Here is a 25738-nt window from a genome sequence, read left to right on the forward strand (position 1 = left end):
CATCGTAATAAATTAGCTTGCAAGAAACGTGGAATGTAATGCTACGTTAGCCCGCGACTGATATTGGACTTTGTCAATTGGTTTGGTAGCGTAATGCTACACAGTTTTACGTGTTTAAAACAGTCATACAGTCATCGTTTAAAAAGTAAATTGGAACGAACCCACAGCATTTACAAGTAACGTTATTGACTACATATTTTTGTGCGACATATACTGTGTTTCATAGGGTAACTGCATTCATAACTATTCAAATAATCTGTGCAGGAGTATTTCGTGTACTTGTACAATAACATTTTCTTTGCTTACCTGTCTATCAAAACACATGCGAGAGCCGAGTCTCTGTCGAGTCCAAGTTGGTCGCGAAGCTCTCTCCATTTAGAAAACGCCACGACGATATTAATCCTTGTTTTATTTCTTTGTTTGTCCATAAGCCTGCTTGCCTCATTTGGCCTACGTTTATGCTTTTTTGGGTTTCCTTTACTCGCCAAAGCGTAATCGCGATCCATAATAACAGAACAACAGATGCTGCGTCCCAGATGCTGTATAACCACTTCCGTATGCGTGCTGCCGTAGTTTCTACAACCGGAAACTGAGGGTAGTGCGGAGCAGGATATTAAGTCACTGATATGCGACAAATACAAGGGACGGGCCATTATTTTAAACAGGAATTTCTCTGGATTTGCACATTCTTGGGAACATTTGGGATAATTCAAGTACACAAATGCATGAAATATATCACACTGTGCAAGTGATTTTTGGATATTTCATAACAAAATTATTCCATATTGTGGCTTTAAGTTGTTCCGAACCTGTATACATTTCTTTGTTCGGTCGAACACAAAGAAAGATATTTGGAAGAATAAAAGTTTTGGGTGGAGTATCCCTTTAATGTTAATAACATTAATATTTCACTTACAGAAGGAAATATAGCTCTCATACACAAGGAAATGTTTTAGTGTAAGATGAAAATTGTTGAACTGTAGAGAGAAATGAAATAAGTTTATACGTTAATAAAATATATTGGTGACACTATCACTCACTCATGATCAACCTCACTGTGCATTTCATGACAGGAAACCACAATGAATGATAAACACATTAACAGTCCAACGCTTGAACCGTGTGGTATATTAATAAGTGGTTATAAGAAAACAAAATGTTCCTCAGAAAGAATTTAGTCCGGCTGAAGCGAAGAGCTAAATCACAGCTTGCCATGCTAGTATTTAAAATATATTATTCAATTTAAGAATTACTGTGGAAAGAAGTAATCAAAAAACCTTTTGCATTCATTCTGACCACATTAAACTACCAGCCTGTAGCTCAAGTACAACTACTCTCAATATTATAGTGCCAGCAACAACAAACAACCAAGTTCAAGTTGTTTGACATCAAAAGCTATAAGATCTTGACCAAAATCTAACTAAAATGGCTGTGCTGAACATAAAACAATGCCATGTCAGCGCAATGCTAAATGTCATATAGGCCTGAATATCAAATGTTCAACAGAGGTGGGTGACGTTACCAGATGAAGGCAAATAACTTACTTAAACAGAGTTATTACGGTCATGTCATGAAATACCTGTACGAATGCTAGCAGGCCAGAACAGTGAGCGCATTTTACTACATTTTTACTGTAACTATCGCTGACACCAGCGCTGAGTAATTTCCTAGAAACGCCACCGTCGCCATGTACGGCCTCACAAAAAAGCTTTTACCGCCGGGCGCCCCTTTGCAACGACGTCAGAGCGTTCGACGAGAGCAAGCCCCTCCGCCGCCAACCAATGAGCGAACCGTATGCAAATGACCTCCTGCAGGTTCGTCGCCGGAGCTCCTCCCGCTTGCGCTCATAGTTACTACGGATCCTCGAGCCCTCAGCGCTCATACCGTTATCCCTTCGATCCCGCGTCGATCAAAATGCGCGTTTAGCCTCGATAAAAGTTTCTTCTGACCTTAAATCGGATTTTCTTACTGGAGTTACTGGATAGCGGAACACCAGCAGCATGAAGTACAAAGTAAGTGACGCTTCATTCACGAGCGCGTTATTTCCGTAAACTCCATCAGTACGAGTTGAGTTTATTAGAGTAAAACACGTCAGAGTAGTAGAAGTGTTCATCACACCTAGGAGGTAATTCGTTCTAGTTTAGCTTGAACGTGCAATTGTATTATATGCTGAAAAAGACCATACAAAGTATCCGTTGTATGTTTTTGGATGTTATTCCAGTAGGATTTAATGACGTTACGTTACTGTTGGTTGTCATTCACCAGAAACATCCCACCAGCAGAACCCAACACATTACCAGTTGAGACCCACAAAGATCATCTTAATAATTTTCATTAAAACCAATACAATTCCCACTATAACCATTAAAGCCATTAGAATTTAGAATTATTGTAGTGTTTTCTATTGCATAGATAGATATAATGTGTTATATTGGGTATATTTTCCGTTTTGAGTGTATTGTACATTGTCTATAGTGTATACACTATAAATACTTCATTGTTGATGTATTATAGGCTTTTAATAGCAAAAGTTGTAAAAACTGTGAAAATGATTGAGAAATATATGCTGAAAGAGTTGGGTTTATGAAGGATCATCTGTGAATCTATGAAAGGGTCATCTATGTTTCTCTAGTTAAATACTCTTTAACTTCACAACCAACATACAATCCTTTGTATGTGTAACCGAGCATGCATGTATTGGATGACTGGTATGATCCAAAAGCGAGGTGTAAATCACATCATTTATTGCCGCCTCCATACAAAAGCACTCCTTAAGAGCTTTTGTGTGGAGTCATGTAATAAACGATGTGATTTACACTCTTGCATTTTAACTTGAGTTACTTAAAGCCACTTGAGGATATATGGGAGTCATTCATTACCCGGGCGTCCAACCCCTTTTCCAATTTGAGCCTCGCTGTGCTTGTGTAACATGATGGTTTGAAGCAAACAGCATGCATTTTGTTCGGAGTGTTAAACTCGGTGTTTCTAGCGGAGCAGGGAAATTAAAACACTCCAGGAGTTGATGTGCATGACAGGGTTTGATTTGTGTGTGGATCGCTCTTTAAACGGCAGGGTTTTCTAAAGAAGCTGGTCTGAAGACGTCACGTAGAAAATGATGAATAGACTTGATAATGACCTCTATATCTTTAAACAAGTTTTGCTTATAGCAGCGATTTTCAACCAGGGGTCTGTGTAGAGTGGATCCAGGGGCTTGACATTGCTTTGTTAAGCAGAAAGAGTAATAGATTCAAATGACTGTTGTTTGTACGTTAATGTTTTTCAATTCCTCCTTGAAGAAGGGTGACACAAAGCAGAATAGATATTGATCAGTGTATATCATTTTTTTTATTTATTTAGTTAATTACATGATTTTGTTGTTGACTTGAGTCTTACTAATGGGACCGCGATAGGGAAACACCAGTTTATACTGTGTAGTCTACCATTCAGAGTTATTTTTAACAATGTTTGGTCCAAAAGCCAATCCTCTTTAGAAACACACATAAAAAAACAAGACTTGACTTCAACTGCGAGTCTTTCAGAAGTTTGGGATACTCAAAAGTACACGTCTAAACTTCAGCCAAGCCTGTACATCCAATCCAAGTACACACAGCGTGGGGGCAGCTTTTCATTTAGAAGAAACTTGGCCCTTGTGTGCGATTGCTTCGCCATTTGCATAGTCTTTGAGGCTCGCGGCCCTTTGGGAAGATTTGCTTCCTACTTTGGTAGGAGATTGGATCTGATCTTCCTGAATGGAATGCTTTTGTCTGTTTCACACTATCTGGGGAATGTGGAGCACTTGGCAGGGCACGGACTTTATAGTGTATCAGACTGTTTAGATTCGTCTTCAGTAAGGCAATGAGCCTCATTGTTTCAGATCGGTGAATTAACAAATCAAAGGCGCTTTATTTCATTTGAATTCATTTCTATTTTTATTGGGACGCCTCTAGCCAAAATAAAAAGAGAAGTTAAAGAGATTTACACAAACATTGCATTAAAGATGAATCTGGCTTCATGTTATATAACACTTGCGTAAAAACAAACCACTATTTCAAACAAATATTAGTATCAGATAGTTCAGACTGCAAATTCTAAATGTATAAGCCACATTTACATCACTTTTTTATGTCTACATAACACACAAACCACACGTAAAAATGATTTACTTTATTAGGTATATCATACTCTCTACCGGTTAATTTATTTACTGCCGTAGTGACCGCTTTAACCTTAAGCTATATTTTTTAGAAATACATCTTTTTGTTTTGCTGTCTCTTTTACAAAGCTCATTGGCTCATTGTGGTTAACTATACAACAGGGATCTTGTGTCAGTATGTTTGAGGTCAGGGCCACAGGGGCGAACTGCTCACCCTAGTGTCGTTTCTGATTCAGGACGACTGATGTACAAGCTGTTCTAAACTCACGGGAACTGTCAAACCCTACAGACAGGATTTCTTTAACATAAAAACTGTAAGAAAACAATATAAAAACGTTTATTTGAATGATTTTTTAAAGAAATTAAATGATCAAATTAAAAATATATGTTTTTATATGTTGCTACATGTGGTTGATAACTGGTGTTAAGCATTCTTTGTTATGTTGCTAGGCAGTTGCTAAGATTTGCTTCTGGGTGGTTACTAGGGAATTGCCAAGGGGTTGCTACGCTGTTCTAAGGATGCTTTTATTATTATATTCTGATTGCGTAATTTGGTTTGGACCGTTGTTGAGGTCAATTATCTTTCTGCATGTTGTTTGCCGGGAAGATATCATACGTGATTGTTTAATAATTGCATTATTTGAAATACCAAACTTAAAATTTCGCATATTAGCTTTGAGATTATTGGCCTTGGCCAGAGAAACCACATCGACATCCTTCTCATGTGCAAGATGAACTTTTGACTTTCTGGGATGTTTAAAGTGGCAACAAAATTTGGCAATGGACACAAAACTGTTGCTATCTGTGATTTTCACAATCCTACCTCTGTGAGACTCAAAGTATCAAGAAAGTCATTCAGAGGGTCATAAGGTGAAGCAACGCTGTTAGTTAAATATTAAAGTCTCACCAGAGCTGTTTTTCCACCTTTGGAGCCGTGAAGATACAAAACAGACCTCAGCTTTCAGTTTGCACGGTCACGTGGGCCAAGTCTTGACGTCACTGATCATAAAGGTCAGCCAGAACCTCTGTCAACATCGCACTCGCAGGTGAGCAGGTGTGAGATGATATGCAGGACACAAATAATTCTGTAACATGCAGAAAGATTCGGTTGCACAGCCTCTGTTGTCTGTTGAACACTGAGAATAGAGACTATCCGAGACGAGCCGCCCGTCCTTCCAAACATGACACTTTCTGCGGGCTTATGTAACTCTGGCACAAAATTTCCTGACAGTGAAGTAAATGTTCAGGGTTTTTTTAGGTTCTCTATCCAGGCTCAGGTCCAAGGCTAGGGCTTTGATATTGTTCTCAAAACCTTCTGAGGGAAAAAACAGGGGTTGCCCCACTGAAATGGAAAGTACAAGCCAAGGTGGGTAAACGGTGTATCACGTGGTGTTTGTGTCTGAAAGAGAGAGATTCAATTCTAGTAAACATCAATAAGGATGCCAGTAAGAAACAAACCCACAACAGAGATTTCTGGAACATCTCAATTGTAGTCAACGAAATAATAATAGAGGACAAATCTCACAAGACCCCCGAGCAAAGAACGAAACGTTCCTCCCGAGGGGTGGGAATTTATTAAATGTCTTTGAGCTTTCTTCTATTGGAAAACATTGGAGTATGAAGACATGTGTGTGCCTATACGTGTTGGTTTGTGTGTGTAGGGGTGGTATTCGTGAATAAAGAACAGTTCTCAGCAGGCATTCCACATTCCCCAGGGTAAGAACAAGGGCTATTCACAGAGCAGGTCTCAACCAGAGCTCCACAACACAGTCCGACCGTGTTTGGAAGAGACAGACAAAGAGAGAAGACGATTCTGAAGGAGCCCGGAGCCCTCCTGCATATTTGAACATAGGGGGTTGCGAAGATGCACCAAACTGTGAACCTTTCACAAGAACGCCGGGCCGTAATCACCATTGAGAGAAACACATCCATCCATCCCCCAAATATAGTGCCTGATATGTGCTTCAATACATGAGACGGAGTAAAAAGTTCAGATAATGCTGTCTTTTTGCACTTGCCCTCACATTGTTTCAAAGCTAAATTGGTTTAAGAGGAATGGCAATGTGGTATATGAGTCATGCGTACTACGATACTTTTCATTTTTGAGAGCGACCCACATTTTAACCAGGGCGAGTTTATGACCGAATGTTCAGTTACTACAGTACATTTGCCCTCAATTGTGAATGTGTGGTTTCAAGAATGCTTAAACGTGTATTTCGTCAGATTGTCCTAAATGACTTCAGTATTTGTGTTTTGCACCATTCTCTTCTGGTTTAAAACCTACGGGTGGTTTCGAGTCGCAAATAGTGAACCATCACACAATACATTTATCCCATTGTCTCACATCAGCATCACGTTTGTTGACAGGAGGATGAGGACTGGGCCGAGTGGTTGATATCAGCCATTGAAAGGTGAAGAGTTGTAGATTGAGGCAGTTCAGGGAGGTGGAAGGTTCGATTACCGTTTGGAGATTATCTGGGGTCTGGGGTGTGATGGTAAACCGTGAGATAAGAGGAACTTTGACAGCTGTGGATGAGGGAAGCAAATAAGGGTGATAGTGGAGGACTGTTTTCCCTTGAACTCTGTGACTTCACTTGTAGTCATCACTATTTAAAGCATGACCTCATTTTTAACCACTGACACAATTGAAAGTGTGACGTATTTGTCATCCATTGTTTATTTTATCATGTCATCAGACCTTTTACATCATATGGGATTCTGAAAAAGGTTTGGTGAAATGCACCAATGTATATATTCTAGCCAAAATATAGCAGTGGAAAGAAATTAAGAGACTTACAAAATCACGTTTTATGATTTTTAAATGTACTACATTTACTATGCGTTTAGGTAAAATGATCGTTTTTGTTTTATTTTGTGAACTAAAGAGAACATTTCTCCCAAATCTCAAATAGAAATATTGTTTATATTTGCATTTATTTACAGAAAATGAAAACTGGAGAAACTCAAATACTGCAAAGAAAACAAGTTAATATTTGCTTTTAAGCAACACAACAGTAACACATCTACATGTATTTAAGAAAACAGTTTTCATGTGTTTTGTCATGCTGTCGGTCTTTCACATTGCTGTTGGATGACTTTATGTCACTCCTGAGGTTTTATTTTGTTGAAATTCAACAGATGGACTGGAATGATCTAGACATGCTGATTTAATGAAAATTTGGAATGGTCTCTTAATTTTTTCATGGCTGTATATATTTGAAACCTATATATATATATATAATATACATCACAAATAATATACAACAAATAAAGTTATAAAGTAAGTATATGAAAGTAAATTTATTTGTTTGCATTATTTATTTAAATATTTTAAATACATACACATTAGGGCTAGGCCGTCATTTTTAAACAAGCGGAAGATTTTAGGAAAAATATTAAGACATAGGTGTATAATATAGGCATAATAGGTAGAATATAAACATGTCTTATGGGTTTTCTAAATAAATGGTAAAGACACAAGTATTTATTTGATAATGTAAGATATTGTTTTCTTTCTACTCCATTAGGCTTGTTAGAGACAAATACGGTCGGCCTATTGACCCAAAATCCTTTAGCAAGTAATTTATAGCGAGCTCGCGTTGTGCTTATCAGCGGCGGAGCAGCACAGACTTTACAGAGCGGTGTGAAATTGAGCTGACATTAGGGGGTGAATTTCCCTCTCTTGAAGGCCCGCCCTGCTGTGACATCATAAATCTATCACACATCCAAACCGCTCGCTGGTTTTGGGGGGATTAGGTCTGGAACTATCTCCCAGAGGAAAAATGAACCCAGTTACCCCACACTCCATATAAACCATCCACAAAACCCCCCTTAGTACGTGCAGACCCGTTGGAGTTAAAAAAATAATACACATTAAGCAACCACGGCTTACAAATACAGCATTATGCGATTTTTGTGTGTGTGCGTGAACGGCGACGGTTAGGTACGATTTCTACAAGACACCCGATAAAGGCAGTGCCAGGTCAACATTGGGTGTTTGAAAATATGAAACTAGTGTTGTCGAGGGGTCACGATGTAAGATGAAGACTAGCTTCGGGCTAAAGGGTGGTGTGCCTTTCTTCACATGTTTCCAAGAGATAAGTAACAACAAAAAAGTCAACAAACAAGGCTGTGGTTGTTTTAATGAGCAGTTAAGATATTAAACCCATATTGGATGTGGGGTGAAATAACATCAAAACACCTACAACATTCTGGGCCAATCTCATGACAATTTTATGACAAGTTTTATGAGGGAAATTTGTGTAAATTGATTTTTTTGGGGACGATCTGCTTTTCTCTGTGTTTGTTAGGTTTAGGGATGGCGATTCACTCACACTTTTTTCTAGTAATTGTATGTTGTTGATTCACTTTGTACAAATTACAAATGACACTTTGTGAAAGTCACAAAATCTATTTTTGGGCATCATATGTACAGTTTTGTCCATGTCCACAGCAAATGCACAACTAGGCAAGCTTCTTCAAAACCCTGGAGAGGTTTGAAGAAATGCTCTCATGGTTTAGAGGTGTTGTCTGGTGAAGTCTTTGAGGTTGCCAAGTTGGCTGCGATCTGTTTGGGGTGTTTGTTTGTCGGTTGATGGGTGGGTGGGTTTTTTCCCTGATGTCGACGGAAGGCCGATCACTGATTCACAGCGCAGAGGAAACGGGAGGGACTGTTGACATCACACCAGCACTGAAATGAGACATTTCTTTCGGTTTTACACGCGGTGGTCAGAATGCAAGGTGGTACCAATGAAATGCAATAGCAAAAAGTGTGTGTTCTCGCATGGGAGTTTCCAGGAAGTTTGTGTACAAACCAGCAGATTATATCACGCAGATTTTGTCCTCATGTTAGTTCTGTCAGGCAGATGTCTGTCTCTCACGTCCATCATTTTGAGTGATGATCCTGCGATGATGCAACGTTTTAAACACAGAACTTCCACTATGTTTACTTTTTATGTCAAAGTTGCGTTCATCCTTTGTTTGACATTGAGTAAAACATGTCTGTCCCAAAGAGGATTCATTTCTTATAGTCGTAAAAAGTCATAGTTTCTTTAATTTTAGACTGAAATGTGACCAGGATGTGTATTCATGAGATAAACTTTGCCAAAGTAAATGGAGAACTGTTGTACCAAGCGCGTTTACTGTCCTAAACAAGTTTATTCAACCCTGTTTATTCTTGTTTTTGTCTTTAACTCCACACAACAGTTCGCTTGAGTCATCAGGTCTTCATTAGAGTCATTATCGTAATTATCTTCTATATTTACTCGAGTGAAATGAGGGTAAAAGAAGGTGCTGGTTCACCGGTCACACCCACTCGAGCTTCGCCCCCGGGGACGTTAAAGTGAGCTGGTCTTAATTTCCACACCACTTTATTTTGCTACAGGAACACACCACTTTTCCTAAGCCAGGGGTTTTGCTTATTGGGCGAAACCATTTAATGATGTTTGGTTGTGCTTTTTTATGCCCTTGGGGTGCTGTGTTGGTGACTTTGTGTTCTGGTGTGCTTATTTACTGACTAACTTAATCGTTGACTTTGCTTTTACTGGGGCAAAGCCAAAACCACCCAAGAAGGTGGGTCTCGCTTACGTTTAGGTTGCATAAGTGTTCTGGAGGTTTTTGGGCGACTGGCACGTATTTGACGTACAGGCAAACTAAAGGGTCGATTATACAAACACAAACCGTCTAGCCACAAAAACGTCTTTATTTAGAAACTGGATGAGTCATGAGATTCCCAAACGTCTCTGAGCAGGGAGGTGATGTAAAGGCAATGCGCTCCAGGTGTTGATGTGGAAAGCTACAATAAAGCCAGACTCGCAATGTAAATCTGTAGACGTTTTGCACCTCATCCGACTAAATCAAGTTTGTTGAGCAAACCTGGACACATCTGGTTTTGTCTACGTGTTAAGCCAAAACATGCTGGCATTTTATATAATAGCCAAAGCGTTGGCGAGAGCCAATAAAATTTCATCCATGGCTCTTTTAAAGATCGTTTACAGAAAGTAATTCACATTAATGCTTAAGAGGTCATCGGCTAATATTTAGCACTTGTGTTTACCGTCGTCTCGAATCATTTTATAATGATCAACATGTGTGTGTGATATCCGTACAGTCCAACATTATCATTAGCGTGACATAACGCACCTGCGTCTGATGCACATACGTGTGCTAAACCAAAGCTCAGTGTCTTAAATACTTAAAGGACTTACGTGCAGTCACAACGGCCCGTCTTATAACCGTTTATCTCTCTGTTTGTGTACGTCTGTTGCTATGCTGTGAGATTAGAGATTGACTTACGACAGTCATAGGTCACTGTTATTTCTCCACAGGTATCACAATTTGATACAGTACATCAGTGGTTTGTTTTAACGTGTTACTTCTTCAAACAAAAAGTGTTGCATTGTAGCGTATGTGAATTTCTTCTTTTTTCACGGAAGCATTTGCACAAAAGGAAATGTGGTATGAGAAGCTGTCAGTTCTGCTTAATTATATAGATGATTTAGATAAAGTAGGTGATAAAACTTATTTTGGAAATATCCCACACACTTGGGGACGGGTTCTTTTGACTTGGACCAATAGGTAACCGCTAATTTTACTTAGCAAAGCCCTTAGCAACTACACAGAAAGAAAAACTTTTACACGTTAGCTTTAACGTTTTGTTCACTTTTAGAACCAGCATCACTTTTACTTTCTGCAAAACATAAAAGCAACTTTTATTGATTATGCACGTAGTTGGCAAAGTTTGTTAATGCGAGTTTCTAGTTTTGTATGTTTTTGTTGTTGTAATATTTCCAAGCAAACAAGCCTGTCTGAAATGGAAGAAACGGGTACAAACAGCCTTTTAGACCACTGTGACCCTAAAGGTCATGTTTTAAAGCAAACTGTATTAGCGTGCCGTAGTTCCCTCGGCAGGGGTTGTTGTCATGCCCTAATGCGGGTGACAGAGGCCACGAATGTGAGACAATAGCCATGCGACCAGACGCCCAATCAGAGATAATGATGCCGCTCGAACAGGAAGGTTCACGTGGGAACCGGATTACTTAGCATTGTGGGAAAGCAAATGAAGGCACACACAATCTTGCTAACACACAACTCGAAGAAAATCTAATAGACGCCCCGCTTGGAGTGCATGTGGGGTGTTCGTTTTAGATCAATACATTGTCAGGCCAGTAACTCGACATTTACATTTATTCATTAAGCAGACACTTTTATTCTAAGAAAAGGATTAGAATAGGTATAATTAAATTAATTTACATCGAATTTGAATTGAATGTGGATTTAGTTGAATTGCATTAAACACGCTTAAGAATCTAGTTAGCTCCTGACCTTCCTCTGTTTTCGATTCTCATCAGAAATTCACTAAAGCACACAGCTCAAACACACCTGTCGAATAGTTTTAAAAAAGGACTTTAATCCCTGATCTGATTTAAGACGAGTGTTGCTGGAAGATTGGATCTGAAACAATGGGGTTCTGTGGACTGGCACAAGCTGACCTAAATTCTGCCAGTGCCGTTTGTGTGCTTTTGTCTCCAAGCGGTTTTCAGTGACGGACAGAAAAATGGTTTTCCAGCAAAGTCCTGAGAGACGTGTTTTGGCTAGAGAGGAGTCGGGCAGTTTTTATGATTATTTTCCTAGTGTGATCTGGGACGACACGAGCGTTCGAAAACACAGGTTATTACGGAGGCATTTGAACATGGAGTCAGCTCCCAGCGGGCCTCTTAAATGGGGTTTCTGGGATGTTTTTCATCCATCAAATTGTGATATTACAAACACTTTTTCAGTCTTTCAAAGACCAAGAACCCACAAAATATGTCTAAAATCACTATTTGTAGGTGTATGATCCAAGATCATACGTCACTGTCTGCGATACCAATGAATGGCTAACAATCTCTGCTGTTGTTTCTTCTATGTCCTTGCAAACCATCATTCCTAATAATAACAAATTAAAAATGATTGTTCCTTCTTTCTAGAACCTGATGGCCAAGGCGTTGTACGACAACGTCCCGGAATCCCCAGAAGAGCTGGCATTCCGTAAGGGCGACATTCTGACGGTCATCGAGCAGAACACAGGGGGCCTCGAGGGATGGTGGTTGTGTTCGCTCCACGGTCGTCAAGGCATCGCTCCCGGCAACCGCCTTAAACTGCTCATCGGCCCGATGTTTGAAGGACATACGCCTGGCTCGCCCTCTCCACCTCAGAGTCACGCCCTACAGCAGAGACCTCTTACCCCTCAGGACGTGTACCAGGTGCCCCCCTCTCACCAGAGCCCACAGGGACCGGGCATCTATCAGATCCCACCATCAATGGGCGTGTACCAGGTTCCACAAAGAAGTGCGCTGGCTGTGGATGGGACACCTAGCAAGGTAACAACTTAATAATAGTTCATCTCCCAGTTATATTCTTGCTAATGCAAATTTGACGATTTAAAACGTATTTAGGAAATATTTGATATTTACACTGGCTTGTTGGCCCGTAAGTCTGATATCATGATCCCAGCACCCTGTTTGTTTATAGTCCAGATTAAAAGAGTCTCTATGTCCAGCCAAAAGTTGTTCTGGAACCGAGATGCGAGTACACCCTGCCCTGCCCACTACCGCAGTGCTGTGGCTTTGTTTAGCTGTTTTATAATGTCCCGTCCATGGGTCGGACTTCATTGGCGCTCCCTGAACAGGAAAGCCACAGCGGGGATAGAAAAATAAATCAGGAGATCAGGCTACCGAACACGCTGACATAGTCGACGCTGCGTGTGAGAAGGGAATTTTTAGGTGTCATTCTTAAAAACTTCTTACTTTCTTACATTTCCTGAAACAGTCATAGGTGTTAATTTAAACAGAGTTATTTACTAACGGTGTCACATACCGACCACATCCATGGTAGCTCTCGACCCACTTTCTGTATACAGACACAGAGGAGAGATGCACTATATAGCGCTTTAATGCCTGCATCTTATTTTTTGTATTCAGTTTTATTTATATATTATGTAGACAAATAACAAATAAAATAAATAAATATTTATATTGTAAATGCCAGTTATTAAAATAGCTTAATAAAAACAAATGCAATTGGCATGTAACAGTAAATAATGCAAGTATGGACGCTTTTGTTGAGTTATAGTATAACTATTTATTTTATATTTAATTTAAATAAATATATCAATTGTATTGCTACAGATTCTTTGTGGAGGTCTGGCGGAAGTTTGGGCCACATAACGTTTGTTTATGTTGTTGACGCTGAAACGTATACATCTTTACAGCAGTAATATAAGATAAACTTTTATGAAGTTTTGCAGACTATATTCGATGGCATATTAGTAGTTGTTTTCATTTTCATATTTATAGTTGTGAATCATTAGTATTGATTTTTGACTATTAAAATAGTAAAGTTGGTATTGTATTCAGAATCGGTTTTAAAAGCTTTAGATTTGTGTGTTTATCAGCAAAAGAAAAAACTGAACACATCGAACATAAAACTCGTAACACATTTGAGGTCAATTTGAGAGATTGACACGGTCAGTGGTTATGGCTTGTCAACCACAAATAATCTTGACATGAAACGTGTGTGAAGACGTTTGCCTTTGAATGAGGGCTTAACTTGGGCTCATTGAGGATTGGCTGGTTGTGTTGTTTTCTGTTTCAGAATAATGGCAACCCTTGTTTGTTGTTTTTACAGCAGTTGGCACAACAGTCGGGCAGCTCTGAGCATGAGGTCAGAGGGTGTGCCCACATCTGTACATGTAATGTTGGGCTGACGCTCCTCTGACATGAGTGAAGTGCTTACAGAAGGTGTGCAATAGAACCGTTTCCTTCCTGATCTCACTTCCGGCGCTGACAAATAATAACGATCCCCGTTTGAGATCAAGTCAAAACTTGGTATGATTTCTTGTTTTTTAGTATTTAACATGAACGTACAGAAGGTGTGTCATTGTGTTGACTTCTGGATGATGTGTTTGATGCTGGCACAGGGCAGGATTTGGTCACATAATGACACACTGTTAGATTTTGGTTGAGCAGGGCGGTGCTGTCCCGGCCTGACCTGAAGGGTACAGTGATCCAGAGCTGCCCTACTCATGCCAGGCAGAGATCGACCCGGGCGAGAGCGATCTCAAAGGTTGACACAACCACACAGATCAGATCTTTGTCTCATTGAGTCTGGTTGAGTCATTTAAAGGGACAGTTCACTAAAAATGAAAATTCTGCCATTCGCTCACACTGATGTTTTTACAAACCCGGATGATTATCAGAATGCGAGTAGGGGCTGTCAAACTGCCCTAAACACAAACACAAATCCGATTTTCACTAAAGTGAGATTTTTTCAGCAACCCCAGTCACCATTTACATTCATTACATGGAAAACATCTTTTGTGGTCCACAGGAGAAAGCCAGTCATGCAGGTTTGGAATGACTTTGAGGGTAAGAATTGATGTTTGTATTCTCTGGGCCTCTGGGTTTGGTTTAGGTGTTTGTTTGGAATAACGCGTCTTCATGAGTCAGATCATAAATCATAACACTCTGCCCACTCTATGGGTTTGGTTGTCCGTTATCACACTGACCGGCTTTTGTTCTACTAACGTCCCATCTGACGCATCCAACCCAGACTTTTGTTTGTACATTTCTGTTTCCAGGAGATGGCGTAAAGATTTGTCGGAAGCGTTGGCTGGTCATAAGTCAGCGCTTACTTCTAAAGAAATCTTAAATAGCCATTATAAAGTCAAGCATTAGTTCAATGACTCAGAGATGAGAGACTTAAAATCTGTTAAATAAGTATATACACAATATACTGTATTAAAGAAATAGTTAACCCAAACATTTATAATGTTGCTCACCCTCCAGTTGTCCCAAACCTGTATACATTTCTTTGTTGTGCTGAACACAAATGAAGATATTTTAATGAAAGTTTGTAACTAAGCCGTTTTGGGTCACCATTGACTCCCAGACTACTTTTTGGGTGAACCATTCCTTTAATATATGAAGGAATTTTCCATATTACATTTTTAGAGGCGTTTCACCTGAAAGGTGAAAATCCTTCTTTGGTGTTTTTCAAACAGAAGTATTTTTAACAGGTTCCCCCAAATCATCCAGTTGTCTCGTTGTTAACATCCTCATGACATTTGCCACTTCTGTTTATAATGTTTTAGCATGGATGTACTGATCTGACCCTGAAAAGATGCTATAAGCCCTTTAACAGATTCATGGCCGTTTTCTCTCTGACAGGCATACCTCGAAATACCCAGTGGGAGGTAATGCACATGCTTGGAATATCCCAAAATCTCTTGTTTACCTCCTCGTCTTCCGTATTTCCTGCTGGAATCTTTGCTTTTTTGTATTTAATATTAATTAAAGGCAAACCATTGAAACCGGGGTCATTGCATAATTTATGCATCTCTCAATATATCGCCCCTCTCGCATCATCTCAGTGCCGATGTGTAAATCACCCGCTGAGCTTCAACGCTTCCATGTGACGTAAAATTCATTACGGTTTCACGCATTCGGGTTAATGGTCGTGAATTAGCAAGGATTCTCAGCGCTCTTCAGTTTTGTGTTTGAGACGTGGAAGATCCCCAAGGGTTTGACATTTAATTGCCTGCGTTGATGAGTTCGACTTATTAATAGGACGAAGCTCTTTTTCTGGCGCAGATTGAAAAGGACGAGAGTCAGACAACAGGTCGAGACGGAAGATTCCAGAAGCTTCCACACCAAAAAACACCTTTTGTTGTTTATTAATAAGAATAAGACCAAAATATAGTTGATACTCTCATATTAGTGCCGTTTCGAGTATTATTCAATAGGAAGAAATGACCATTTCTTTTATAAGTTTAACTTGTTCGAGACGTTTGGCCAAAAGAGGATGAGTAGGTCATTTCTGGTGTACTCGGTCTTAAAGTCACACCACACTCTTAAAAATTAAGGTGCTTTGTGACGCCATAGAACTTTTTTGTCTAAAGGGTTCCATAATGAACCTTTAACATCCGATGAACCTTTCAGTTTCACAAAAGGTTCTTTGTGGTGAAAAAAGGTTCTTCAGATTATGAAAAGGTCAGAAAGAGATCTGTCTGAATAGTTCTTTGTGGAACCAAACATGGTTTTTCGCTGTGAAGACTCTTCTCTGCACCTTTATTTTTAAGAGTGCATCTCAAGACACATGGTTCGAGGTGTCGTCTTTGCATTTTTTCTCTGTCGTTTGAACATGTAGAACAGAGATGGCACTGACAGACAGACAGATACTGACTGAAGCAGGGAGCCGGTGGATCGAGCTGCCAACATCACCGTCATCAGCTCATTTATAAAGGAGACGGATGAGGTGTCCAGGAAAGACTTTTAAAGATAGTAAGGTGTGAAATGATTGTTTACTCTGCCGGAAATCTCCTGCTAACTACAACATCACTTCAGCAACCAACGAAACAAGTGTGGAGAGAGCTACTCGAGGTGCGATGGAAACAACAAGAGTGAGGGATTATCTTGACTTCTCAGATGTTGCTCTTCCGTAGCTCAGGAGATTTAATGGAGTTCTCAGTTGCGTTTCATTTAAGCATCAACTTGGTCTCAGATGTTTCTCCTTAAATTGCTTTGGAGAATTAAATGCTAAACACATGAAACAAATCCATGAAGATGTGAAATGATGAAGAATGTAGAGGTAAAATAATCTGGATTTTGGTCAATTTGATGAGAAATGTTTGAGTTGATATCGAGATCTTCACTAATATTGACTTTTGATCGCAGACCTGACAAATCTGAGCTCAGTTTGACACATTGTTGACATCTCTTCTGAACTCTAATGACAGACACATTTGTGAGATTTCGGACTCTTTTCTTAGGAGAAATAACTGAGACGTTAAAGAAATCTCGTCTGTGATTTTTCTTTCTTAAGGGATATTTTAAGCTTTATTTTCAGACATTCGTTTACAAGTCATGTTTAAATATTGGAGTCATTATTTTGAATAGAGTCACTCTATTGAAGTATTTCATCACTCTGAGTTTCTCCAGCTCTGTTTACTTACTTCAGAGCTCTATTGTGAAGTCATTGTTTGTTCAGATAACTCTTGCGTCATCTTGCTTTTTCAATACGGTTATTCTCCCCACACACACACACACACACACACACACACACACACAAAGAAACGCCACAGCACAGCAGTGAGGTCTCAGATTCAGATCGGATCCGGTCTTAGTCACGCAAACCCAGACGGAGTGTAAAAGAATCCAGGAGAGAAGAATATGTTTGCCTACAGGTCACACTTCACACCTTGCTCGATAACACGCCTGTATTTACTCGCATCTGATTGGCCGCGGCAGACGGTGGAAAAGTGATTTGGGTTACAAATATGTACATAAATAACATATTGATCAGATCACATGTCTGTCTTGTTCGCCGTTTATTCTCACTTCGATTTCCCAGGGTTTCTGGGAAGCCGAGGTGATTTAAGACTGACGGGAAGATGCTGGGAGACGTGGGTAATTGGTGTGAACTTTGTTGAACCTGGAGTTCCAGACTGCTGATTTATGAACTGGAATGTCATTGATGTGCACCTAAACTCACAGAGTAAAAATATAAGTGTGACGGTCGTGCTTATGAAAACCATCTGGCCGTTTCCATGCACGCGCCTGAGGGGGCGACATCTGCGCGAGTCTGAGAAAGACCTTTTTTCCAGTTTTACACAATTGTTCAATGACTCAAATCGATGAAAGTTTTCAGATTAAGGTGCAACGGTGTTTAACTAACACAAGTTATTGCACTGTAAAAAAAAAGGTTGGTACAACTTAAAAAAATAAGTTATCTGGTTGCCTTAAAACTTAAGTTAATTCAATTTAAAAATGTTAGTATTCAATGAACTGACTAACTAAGTTCAATAATATTTTTAAGTTGAACCAACAAAAAACAAGTCTGTGTCGAAAAGAGGAAGTCAGACCGGTATTGTTCTAGAACATTAATATTAATGATGGATGACATTAGCAGAATTGTAGTCTGTACTAACACAATAGCTGTTTTAAAATGCAGAACGTAATCTTAATGTTTATGATAGGAACAGGGGGGAAATCTATTGAATCGATTATATCCTGATTCTTTCATCATTTATTCATTCTCATGTGATGTCAAACCTGTCTTTCTTTTATATCTTCTTTTGTGTTCTGCATAAGAATGTTGGTAACCAAACAACATTAAACCCCATTGACTTTCATTGTAAGAACACAAACCCCCCCGAGACATTTCTCAAAATATCTGCGTTTGTGTTCCACTAAAGAAATAGTCATATACAGGTTTTGAATGACATGAGGAAGAATAAATGATGACCCGTTTTATTTTTGGGTGCGATTACATGGAAGAGTGCTCACTTCTGAGGTTCTATGGCCCTTATAATGTTACCTTGGAAGGAAGCTGCCTATGTAGTCAGCTTGGTTTTAAACAGTGATGGTTGCTCTTTAACAGGATGTCGTGCGTATGGTTTCAATTTTCAAGAACTGTCAGTGAACCATGACTGTTCCCGCGTGGTGACAGAAGTGTGTGCGCTGGTGCGTTTGGGACGGGGGCTGAAGTTTTGGGAAGAGGGAATGGAGACCAAACATTCCAAGCATTCTTCTGTCTATCTGACGCAGGAAAGGACCTGAACTTTAAACTGAGGAATACAGACGGAAACAGAGTGATGGGTGAACCGGTGATAGGTTAGAAAAGAAAGATGAATATCCTTAATATCTAGAGGAAAGGATGTGTGTAGATCTATCTTCTCTCTCTTGCAGGAGCATTCATCAAGTCACGTACACAATGAAATGTAAGATAGCTGTTCTGCATTTTGCAGAGAGCTCATAAAAACATTGAGTAGTTATTTGTATTAATTATAATACATTTTAGCAAGAAAGAAGTATACTACATTTCGTAGTACACAAAACAGTCTGAACACCTGTGACTGGTGCTTGGCTAAGACGATTGCCATTGTTCCTGTTGTTCGTATGTTGGGTTTTAAAAACATGTAATATGTTCTTTATCTTATATTAAACATTGTGGCCAATTTGATGTTTGCAGACAGAAACACATATTTTGCTCGATTTATTGAATATTCTGTTTTTAAGAATTTGACGTATGTATGTATTGGTTTAATGCACTCAATGCTGTTTAATGCAAATAGTTGCATGGTGATTTTACCCCGACACAATTTGGATCACAATGACGCAGGACACTTTTCATTGACAGGCTCTATTTATAATGTCCTCTCTTCTCTCTTAGGTGGTGACCCCAGTACGTGTGGGACAAACGTACGCCTACAGTCCTGCTTCAGATTCATCTCATGACCTTTATGATGTTCCTCCTCTTCGTTCACAGGGGGTGAGTGTCTCTTTCACACCTGACATGACCACACGATCATTGATGTGCATATATTTACATTATACACGTGTGCACAGGTCTATGATATCCCGGGTATGAAACAGACCGGACAGCACAGCACTCCCAGAGCCCAGGGCATCTACGACACGCCACCCTCCCAAGACCTTCGATCCAGAGGACTGTATGATATCCTGCCAGCGTCACAAGGGGTATTGATTCTTTTTCAATTTGTTGAGAAACTCAAGACACGTCATAGGATAATGAAACTTTTAAGCCAACCAAATGTCTAAAAGATGTTTTTAATCTTTCCTGAATGCCTCCCTTGTTCTTATTCTTGTAACAAAATGCTATTTTCCAAAAATCTTTGGGGTACAAGTAAAACGAAATACTCTGATTTTTATTACTTTCCCATGGTTTGTAAATGAAAGCCTAGCTTGCCAGCCGTGTTGGAGTCAAACTTAGAACGCCTCTCCTAACTTTGCGAGGAGGTCAAAAAACGAAATAATTGCGCTGAAGCCCCTCTTATATTTCACCACTGTGCTCGACGCAATACGACACAGCGCCTCGAGTTTGTTTAAAATAAACCGTATGCACGTGAAAACCTGTTATTAGTGTCGTATTTAATTGGGGCTTGTGGAAACCCAGGCTTACGCTGAAAGTTACATTTTAACCTCGACTGAAATCACTTACAGGCCAGCGTGTTTATTTATCGACCGATGTGCTTTTGGTACGGCCCATGTGCTCCATTACACCATCCGGTCAATCCGGAGTTTTCTGTGTCCTTTAAGAAGGTTTTGGAGTAAGATGATGCAAATTCAGAACTGGAGATTAAACTTTTGGCAAAAGATTTGGGAAAACAAACTATACGCTATTTGACTAAGGTCATGTTTAACCAAAATGTTGTTCTCGCAGGTATATTCCATGCCGCCTTGCCGGAACAACGTCGCACAAGATGAAGGCAACTACGACTTTCCGCAGCCGTTGAAGCACAAGCAAGAAGGTATATACGATGTCCCGCCAACATCTCTTTCCAAAGCTTCCCCGTGCTCCAACTACGACTTCCCGCCCAGCTCCGAGCCCATCTCCCGATTGGCCATGAACGACAGCAACGGTATCTACGACGTTCCCGCTAGTCAGCTCGCCGCAGGCGGATCTCACGACTTGTACGACATTCCGCGTGGAAAACCTCAGAACAGAGACCGACATAAAGCTGTGTACGATGTTCCTCCAGGAGATTCCCGGTCGCTTGGTGACGTGACCGACGGCGTCAACCGTTTATCGTTTTCCAGCACGGGAAGCACTCGTTCTAGCATGTCCACCTCGTCTTCTTCAGCCAGCTCCCCTGCCGAGGGTCGGCTGGCGTTGGATCTTGACTCGGCGGTACAACGGTTGAATCGCCTCCAACAAGGCCTGGATTCTTCTGTCGGCACGCTTCAGACTCTAGCTGCCTCGCCGCACTGGCGAACGTACGGCTTCATGGAACGTCATGCCAACGAAGTCCGTGTCTCACTAGAGCGAGTCAAGGCGGCGCTCGCCGACTTTCTTGTGTTTAGCCGCGGGGCGGCGGCAAACGCCACAGCGTTGTCCGACTCAGGACTGCATTCTAAGTTGCGACGGCAGCTACAGCGTTTGGAAGATTCCCAGCAGATTCTTCAACAAACGCACCAGACTCTAGAGAACAGCAGCTGGGCGCTTAATGTCCTGGCAGCGGGCGCTAAGCAACTGAGCAAGTGTGATGAACTAGATCGTTTCGCAATGGTGTCACGGGCGGTGCCCGATGATGCCAAACAACTGGCGTCAACGATAGGGGGCAGCGCAGAGCTTCTCTTCCGGAGAGCGCCGATCGAGGGCATCGTTCACCCCTTCACCTGCACACCGACAGAAGACGACAGCTACGGAGGCCAGACCAAACCGTTCCCAGTATCACAGGACAAAGCGAACAGCGAGAAGTGTGTGAAGAGCTGGATGGAGGATTATGACTATGTGCATCTGCAGGTGAGAATGATGATGATGTTTAACGTCAATGCCAAACCAAAATAACTTTAGTTAATTAAATTATAGTGGGATTATAACACCTAGTCCTATTAAGCGAATCTAGTATTTTGTCAGCAGTGCTTGAAGACAATATTCAATATTAAAAATGACTCCAGCAACATCCTAGAAATCACACGGCACAAACATTCAGGACTCTAGAAACTGCATCGTGACGTCCTAGCAACGCGCCACTATTTTTATGTTTTGCGGCTTCCGCACAGACAAAAACGGCTCACGCTTCTTCGCATCTCTCAGAATCTCCCAATCTAGTTTGCTTGCCTGTGGTTAACTGAAACAGGTCAGTTTCTTGTGAAACTCTGTAGAATTTACCTAGAGGTCACCAGCAAACCCACTTCTCTAATTGCAATAAAGTACGTTCGAAAGGCTTGCGAAATCATGTGTGCGCGTGTAAATGTCAAAAATAAATATACAGTAGTGGCGAAAAGTGACGTCCAACTTTGGAAAATGGACATCTTTACCTTTTATTAAAATATTTCTGCAAGCTTTTTGTTTTCTAATGCCTTTTTCGTATAATAAAATAAATCCCATTTTTCTTTTTGCCAAGTTTAGTGTTTTCTCCATTTTGTACCATATACTTCATATTTAATCAGTTTATTTGGACATAAGGTAGCATTAATAGCAAATATTGTACAATATGCTCCCCAGACATCACTATTGGCCACTACTGTATGATCGAGAGACGTATAATCAGGCCAAAAAAATAATGGTCATTTTGGCTTTCGTTTGTTCACTGTTAGTATGTTAATCCTAAAAGCAGGAATACAGATTGCGGTTGTAAATGCTTATAGTAAGAGGCTTTAGATACAAAGACTTTAAAAGTGTTTTTACTTGATACTACTGTAGTTCAATGCTTTGAATATTTAGTCTTGCATGTTGCATATATCTTTGATTGTTCATATCGCCTTTTGAATTGCTCTATATCCTTTTGTATATAGGTTCCTTGTTTGTGTTTTTTCTGCTGAAGAGCTGCTAAATGGTCTTCCATTGAACAAAGAATTGAATAGATATTTATTGTCAAACTACTTATTCATCTTCCTTCATTATTGCAGGGAAAAGATGAATTTGAACGGCAACAAAAGGAACTCTTGGAGAAGGAAAACATTGTCAAACAAAAGGTTCAACTTGGCCAAGAACAGGTATGAATAAATAAATTCACAAATACATCGAAAGTGTTTGTCATTAACTTAGGTCATTATTGATCAGGTAGATGGCCAAACTCTTTTTAACATTGATTGGTTTCCACAAGTACCTGGTACTAAAAAATCACCAAATGTCATGTGACTCAGGATCCTGAGGCGTCCATGTGTTCACCGTATATCAGTTCAGCTTTAACAACCTCACAGCTGCACATCTCAATGATGTGAAACTGTCTTCTAGGACAACTTGCACGGCAGATGGTTCCTTTTGCATGTAAACGTAAACAGAGAGAGCCAGCCGGAACACTGTTACGTCCATGTTTATGCATTCTTTTATTGTTTAAAACATGCCTTGTATGGATGGTGTCCAGTACCAAGTTAGGCAAACGTGAACTGCGCTACATATTTTAATGGATTGTTCTAACAGTGAATTCTTGTTCTTGCTTTATAGCTGAACCAATTTAAACAGCTCGAACAGGAAGTGATCAAACCGGTCGAGAACGACATCACCAAATGGATCACCCATCAACATTCAACAGGCTCCTCCTCCTCATCAGACTCCTCCTCCGGAAGCGGAACGCCGTTGTGCTTGCGGGACAGACAGCTGCTGAGCTTCTACGCCGACCAATGCGAACAGCACTTTGTGACTTTGTTAAACGCAGTGGATGCTTTTTTCGGCTGCGTGAAAGCCGGACAGCCGCCACGAATCTTCGTGGCACATGGCAAATTCGTCATTCTCAGCGCACACAAGCTTGTGTTTATCGGAGACACGCTCTCAAGACAAGCGTCGGTGCCTGAAGTGGCCAATCGGGTGATGAACTTGAGCAACGTGCTGTGCGAGATGCTGAAGACGGTCGTGGGGGCCATCAAGATGGCCGCCCTTCACTATCCCAACACGGCCGCCGTGCAAGAAATGGTCGATCGTGTGACAGACCTCTCGCATTTGGCGCAACAGTTTAAAGCGCAGCTCTCGCAGATGCCAGTGTTGTGATGTCATAATGACATCATGAGCGTTTGAACAAAGACTTATTTTAACGTACGTGCATATTTATATACTATGTCGACGCATTACTGAAACTATGATCTTTGTATATAGTCTTGCTTTCTTCGTTTCTGTAAATATTTGGCTCTATTTTTGTGTAGATTTGTTTTATATAATATTAATAATATTAATAATTTGTATGCCATAAAATGATTGTGAGACTTGTGTTACGTTAACATTCCTGATTTTTGTGTATTAGACAACGTACGAGTCTTTAACTGCTTATTGTTGTATTTTGATGATGGCCAGGACCCATAAAATGAAAATAGAAGCATATTTTCTACATGTGATGTTTTGTGTGACGTGCCCTCGAGCGCACAGACTGAACAAGGTAAAGATTTCTGTCTTTGCTGTATGGATTGTGTTACATTTGTTTTTATTGTCCTGATAATTTAATAACTCAAATTAATTTTATTCTAAAGTCAAAAGATATAAAAAAAGAAATCCTATTTTGCTTAAAGAAAAAGTGCCATAAAAACAAGGTAACGATTTGATCATTTGAATGCGAATATTGAAAAACAAAATAGCAAAACGTTCAAAAATAAATGTGAAATCTGACAGCAGCAAGATACTTTCCCAGGAGATTTGATCCATCCATTAACATAACCAAATGTCGCAGCCAATCCATAATTCCCCAAGTATGATCAGATGATCCAATTGGACGGAGATAATCTGATAAAAAGCCCTTAGATGGACGTGAAGTATCCCAAACCACCTCTTTGGCCTTTGTGACTAATACTTTCCATTCCACACAGTCATGAAATGAGAATTTATCATCACCGGCGGTGAGGTTCAGAGTCGATGATGAGAGGCCACACTAAAGGGATTGAAGCAGGATTGCCACATCAGATTAGCATTAGCATTAACCTGCTCTTTAGATGAACGTCACATGTCTGTAACCTAAATCTTATTTTGTGAGTTTTATTACACCGTCTCATCTGACAGGCCTCGGAGGGTCATTTGTTGTTTTGACGATGTTTTTTACAGATGTGTAAAGTGAGCACATGTTTATGTCTGTGGCCTGTGGTTGGATGAGATGAAGGACATTAGATCATGAAGCAGGTGCTCTGCGGCTCTCTGCAGCTGTGCTCTGGATTCACCAGCCATGAATAACAGCAAATGTTTGATAGATCATGTCGTATACTGCGGTCTGATGAAGATTCATTCAATACTAGCACATTATATTATGTGTTTTACATCCTAAATAGAAAGGGATGTGGCCGATCAAAATGTGCACATAAACCCACAGGAATACTGTTTGCTAATGACCTCAGTTTTTAGTAGTTTAAAGTCTTTATTTGGGCTGCGTATTAAAAACACTAACCTATGTGCCGGTGTTCTGATTATCTGTGCTACCTGCTCAAAACATAATTCAATTCAGTTTTATTTATGTAGCACTTTTCACAATGTTTCATTGTTGCAAAGCAGTTTTACAGGAAGAAAGACAAAAAATAAACAAAAGTTAGTATTAGGATTAAAATAACAAGGGTCCAAAACAAAACATAAGACTAACCCAAACCCTAAACCTCAAGTCAGTGGGACGGTGGCACATTCTAATGGTAGCGCAAAATGTCAGAACACCGTTATTTAATTTCACAATATATTGCGATAATGAACATGCACAGTATTGTTATCGTGCACATTTCAAAATACTGTGAATAGTGCTGCGAATTCTCAATTATCTGAATTGTTCATATTTCAAGAATGCAAATTAGCTTCTTTTCCATCAACCGGCTCACATGCATAAAGAGCTGAATGTATAAAAATGCTTCTGGCTTCGAATGTAAATGAAGCAGACATTACATGACAGTGACTAAAGCATAATAAAATCATGGATTCTGTTATAGTAAAACAAAGGTGGAATATTATACATTTCTGTGTATTAAAACAAGCCAGAAAACAAATTGGCTGAAAATGTTCGACTCTTTATTATATTGGTTAGTTCTAGCATAATTATTTATAATTGCTTTAATATTAAAGGGTTTTTTATGAAGCTGTCAAACTTATTAAGAGGACAACACCGAAGTTTTCAAGCTTTTCGAT

At 40.0% G+C, this 25738-nt stretch overlaps 1 protein-coding gene across 1 annotated transcript; it reads left to right on the plus strand.

Annotated features, from left to right (window-relative positions):
• Positions 1–1870: 1870 nt before the first annotated feature.
• nedd9 (neural precursor cell expressed, developmentally down-regulated 9) lies at positions 1871–25590 on the plus strand. The gene is made up of 7 exons (XM_057355309.1): positions 1871–2012; positions 12121–12513; positions 19364–19462; positions 19540–19671; positions 20375–21457; positions 22567–22653; positions 23105–25590. Exons 1-7 carry the CDS (start codon positions 2001–2003, stop codon positions 23642–23644), a joined length of 2346 nt encoding a protein of 781 aa, XP_057211292.1. The 5' UTR covers positions 1871–2000; the 3' UTR covers positions 23645–25590.
• Positions 25591–25738: the final 148 nt, after the last annotated feature.

Source organism: Triplophysa rosa, linkage group LG16 (assembly GCF_024868665.1).
Source record: "Triplophysa rosa linkage group LG16, Trosa_1v2, whole genome shotgun sequence".
NCBI classification, from domain to species: Eukaryota; Metazoa; Chordata; class Actinopteri; order Cypriniformes; family Nemacheilidae; genus Triplophysa; species Triplophysa rosa.

Coding starts and splice junctions, on each gene's coding strand:
- nedd9 (XM_057355309.1), top strand. Junction 19,463..19,539: donor CTCCTCTTCGTTCACAGGGG/GTGAGTGTCTCT, acceptor ACGTGTGCACAG/GTCTATGATATCCCGGGTAT. Junction 22,654..23,104: donor TTCAACTTGGCCAAGAACAG/GTATGAATAAAT, acceptor CTTGCTTTATAG/CTGAACCAATTTAAACAGCT.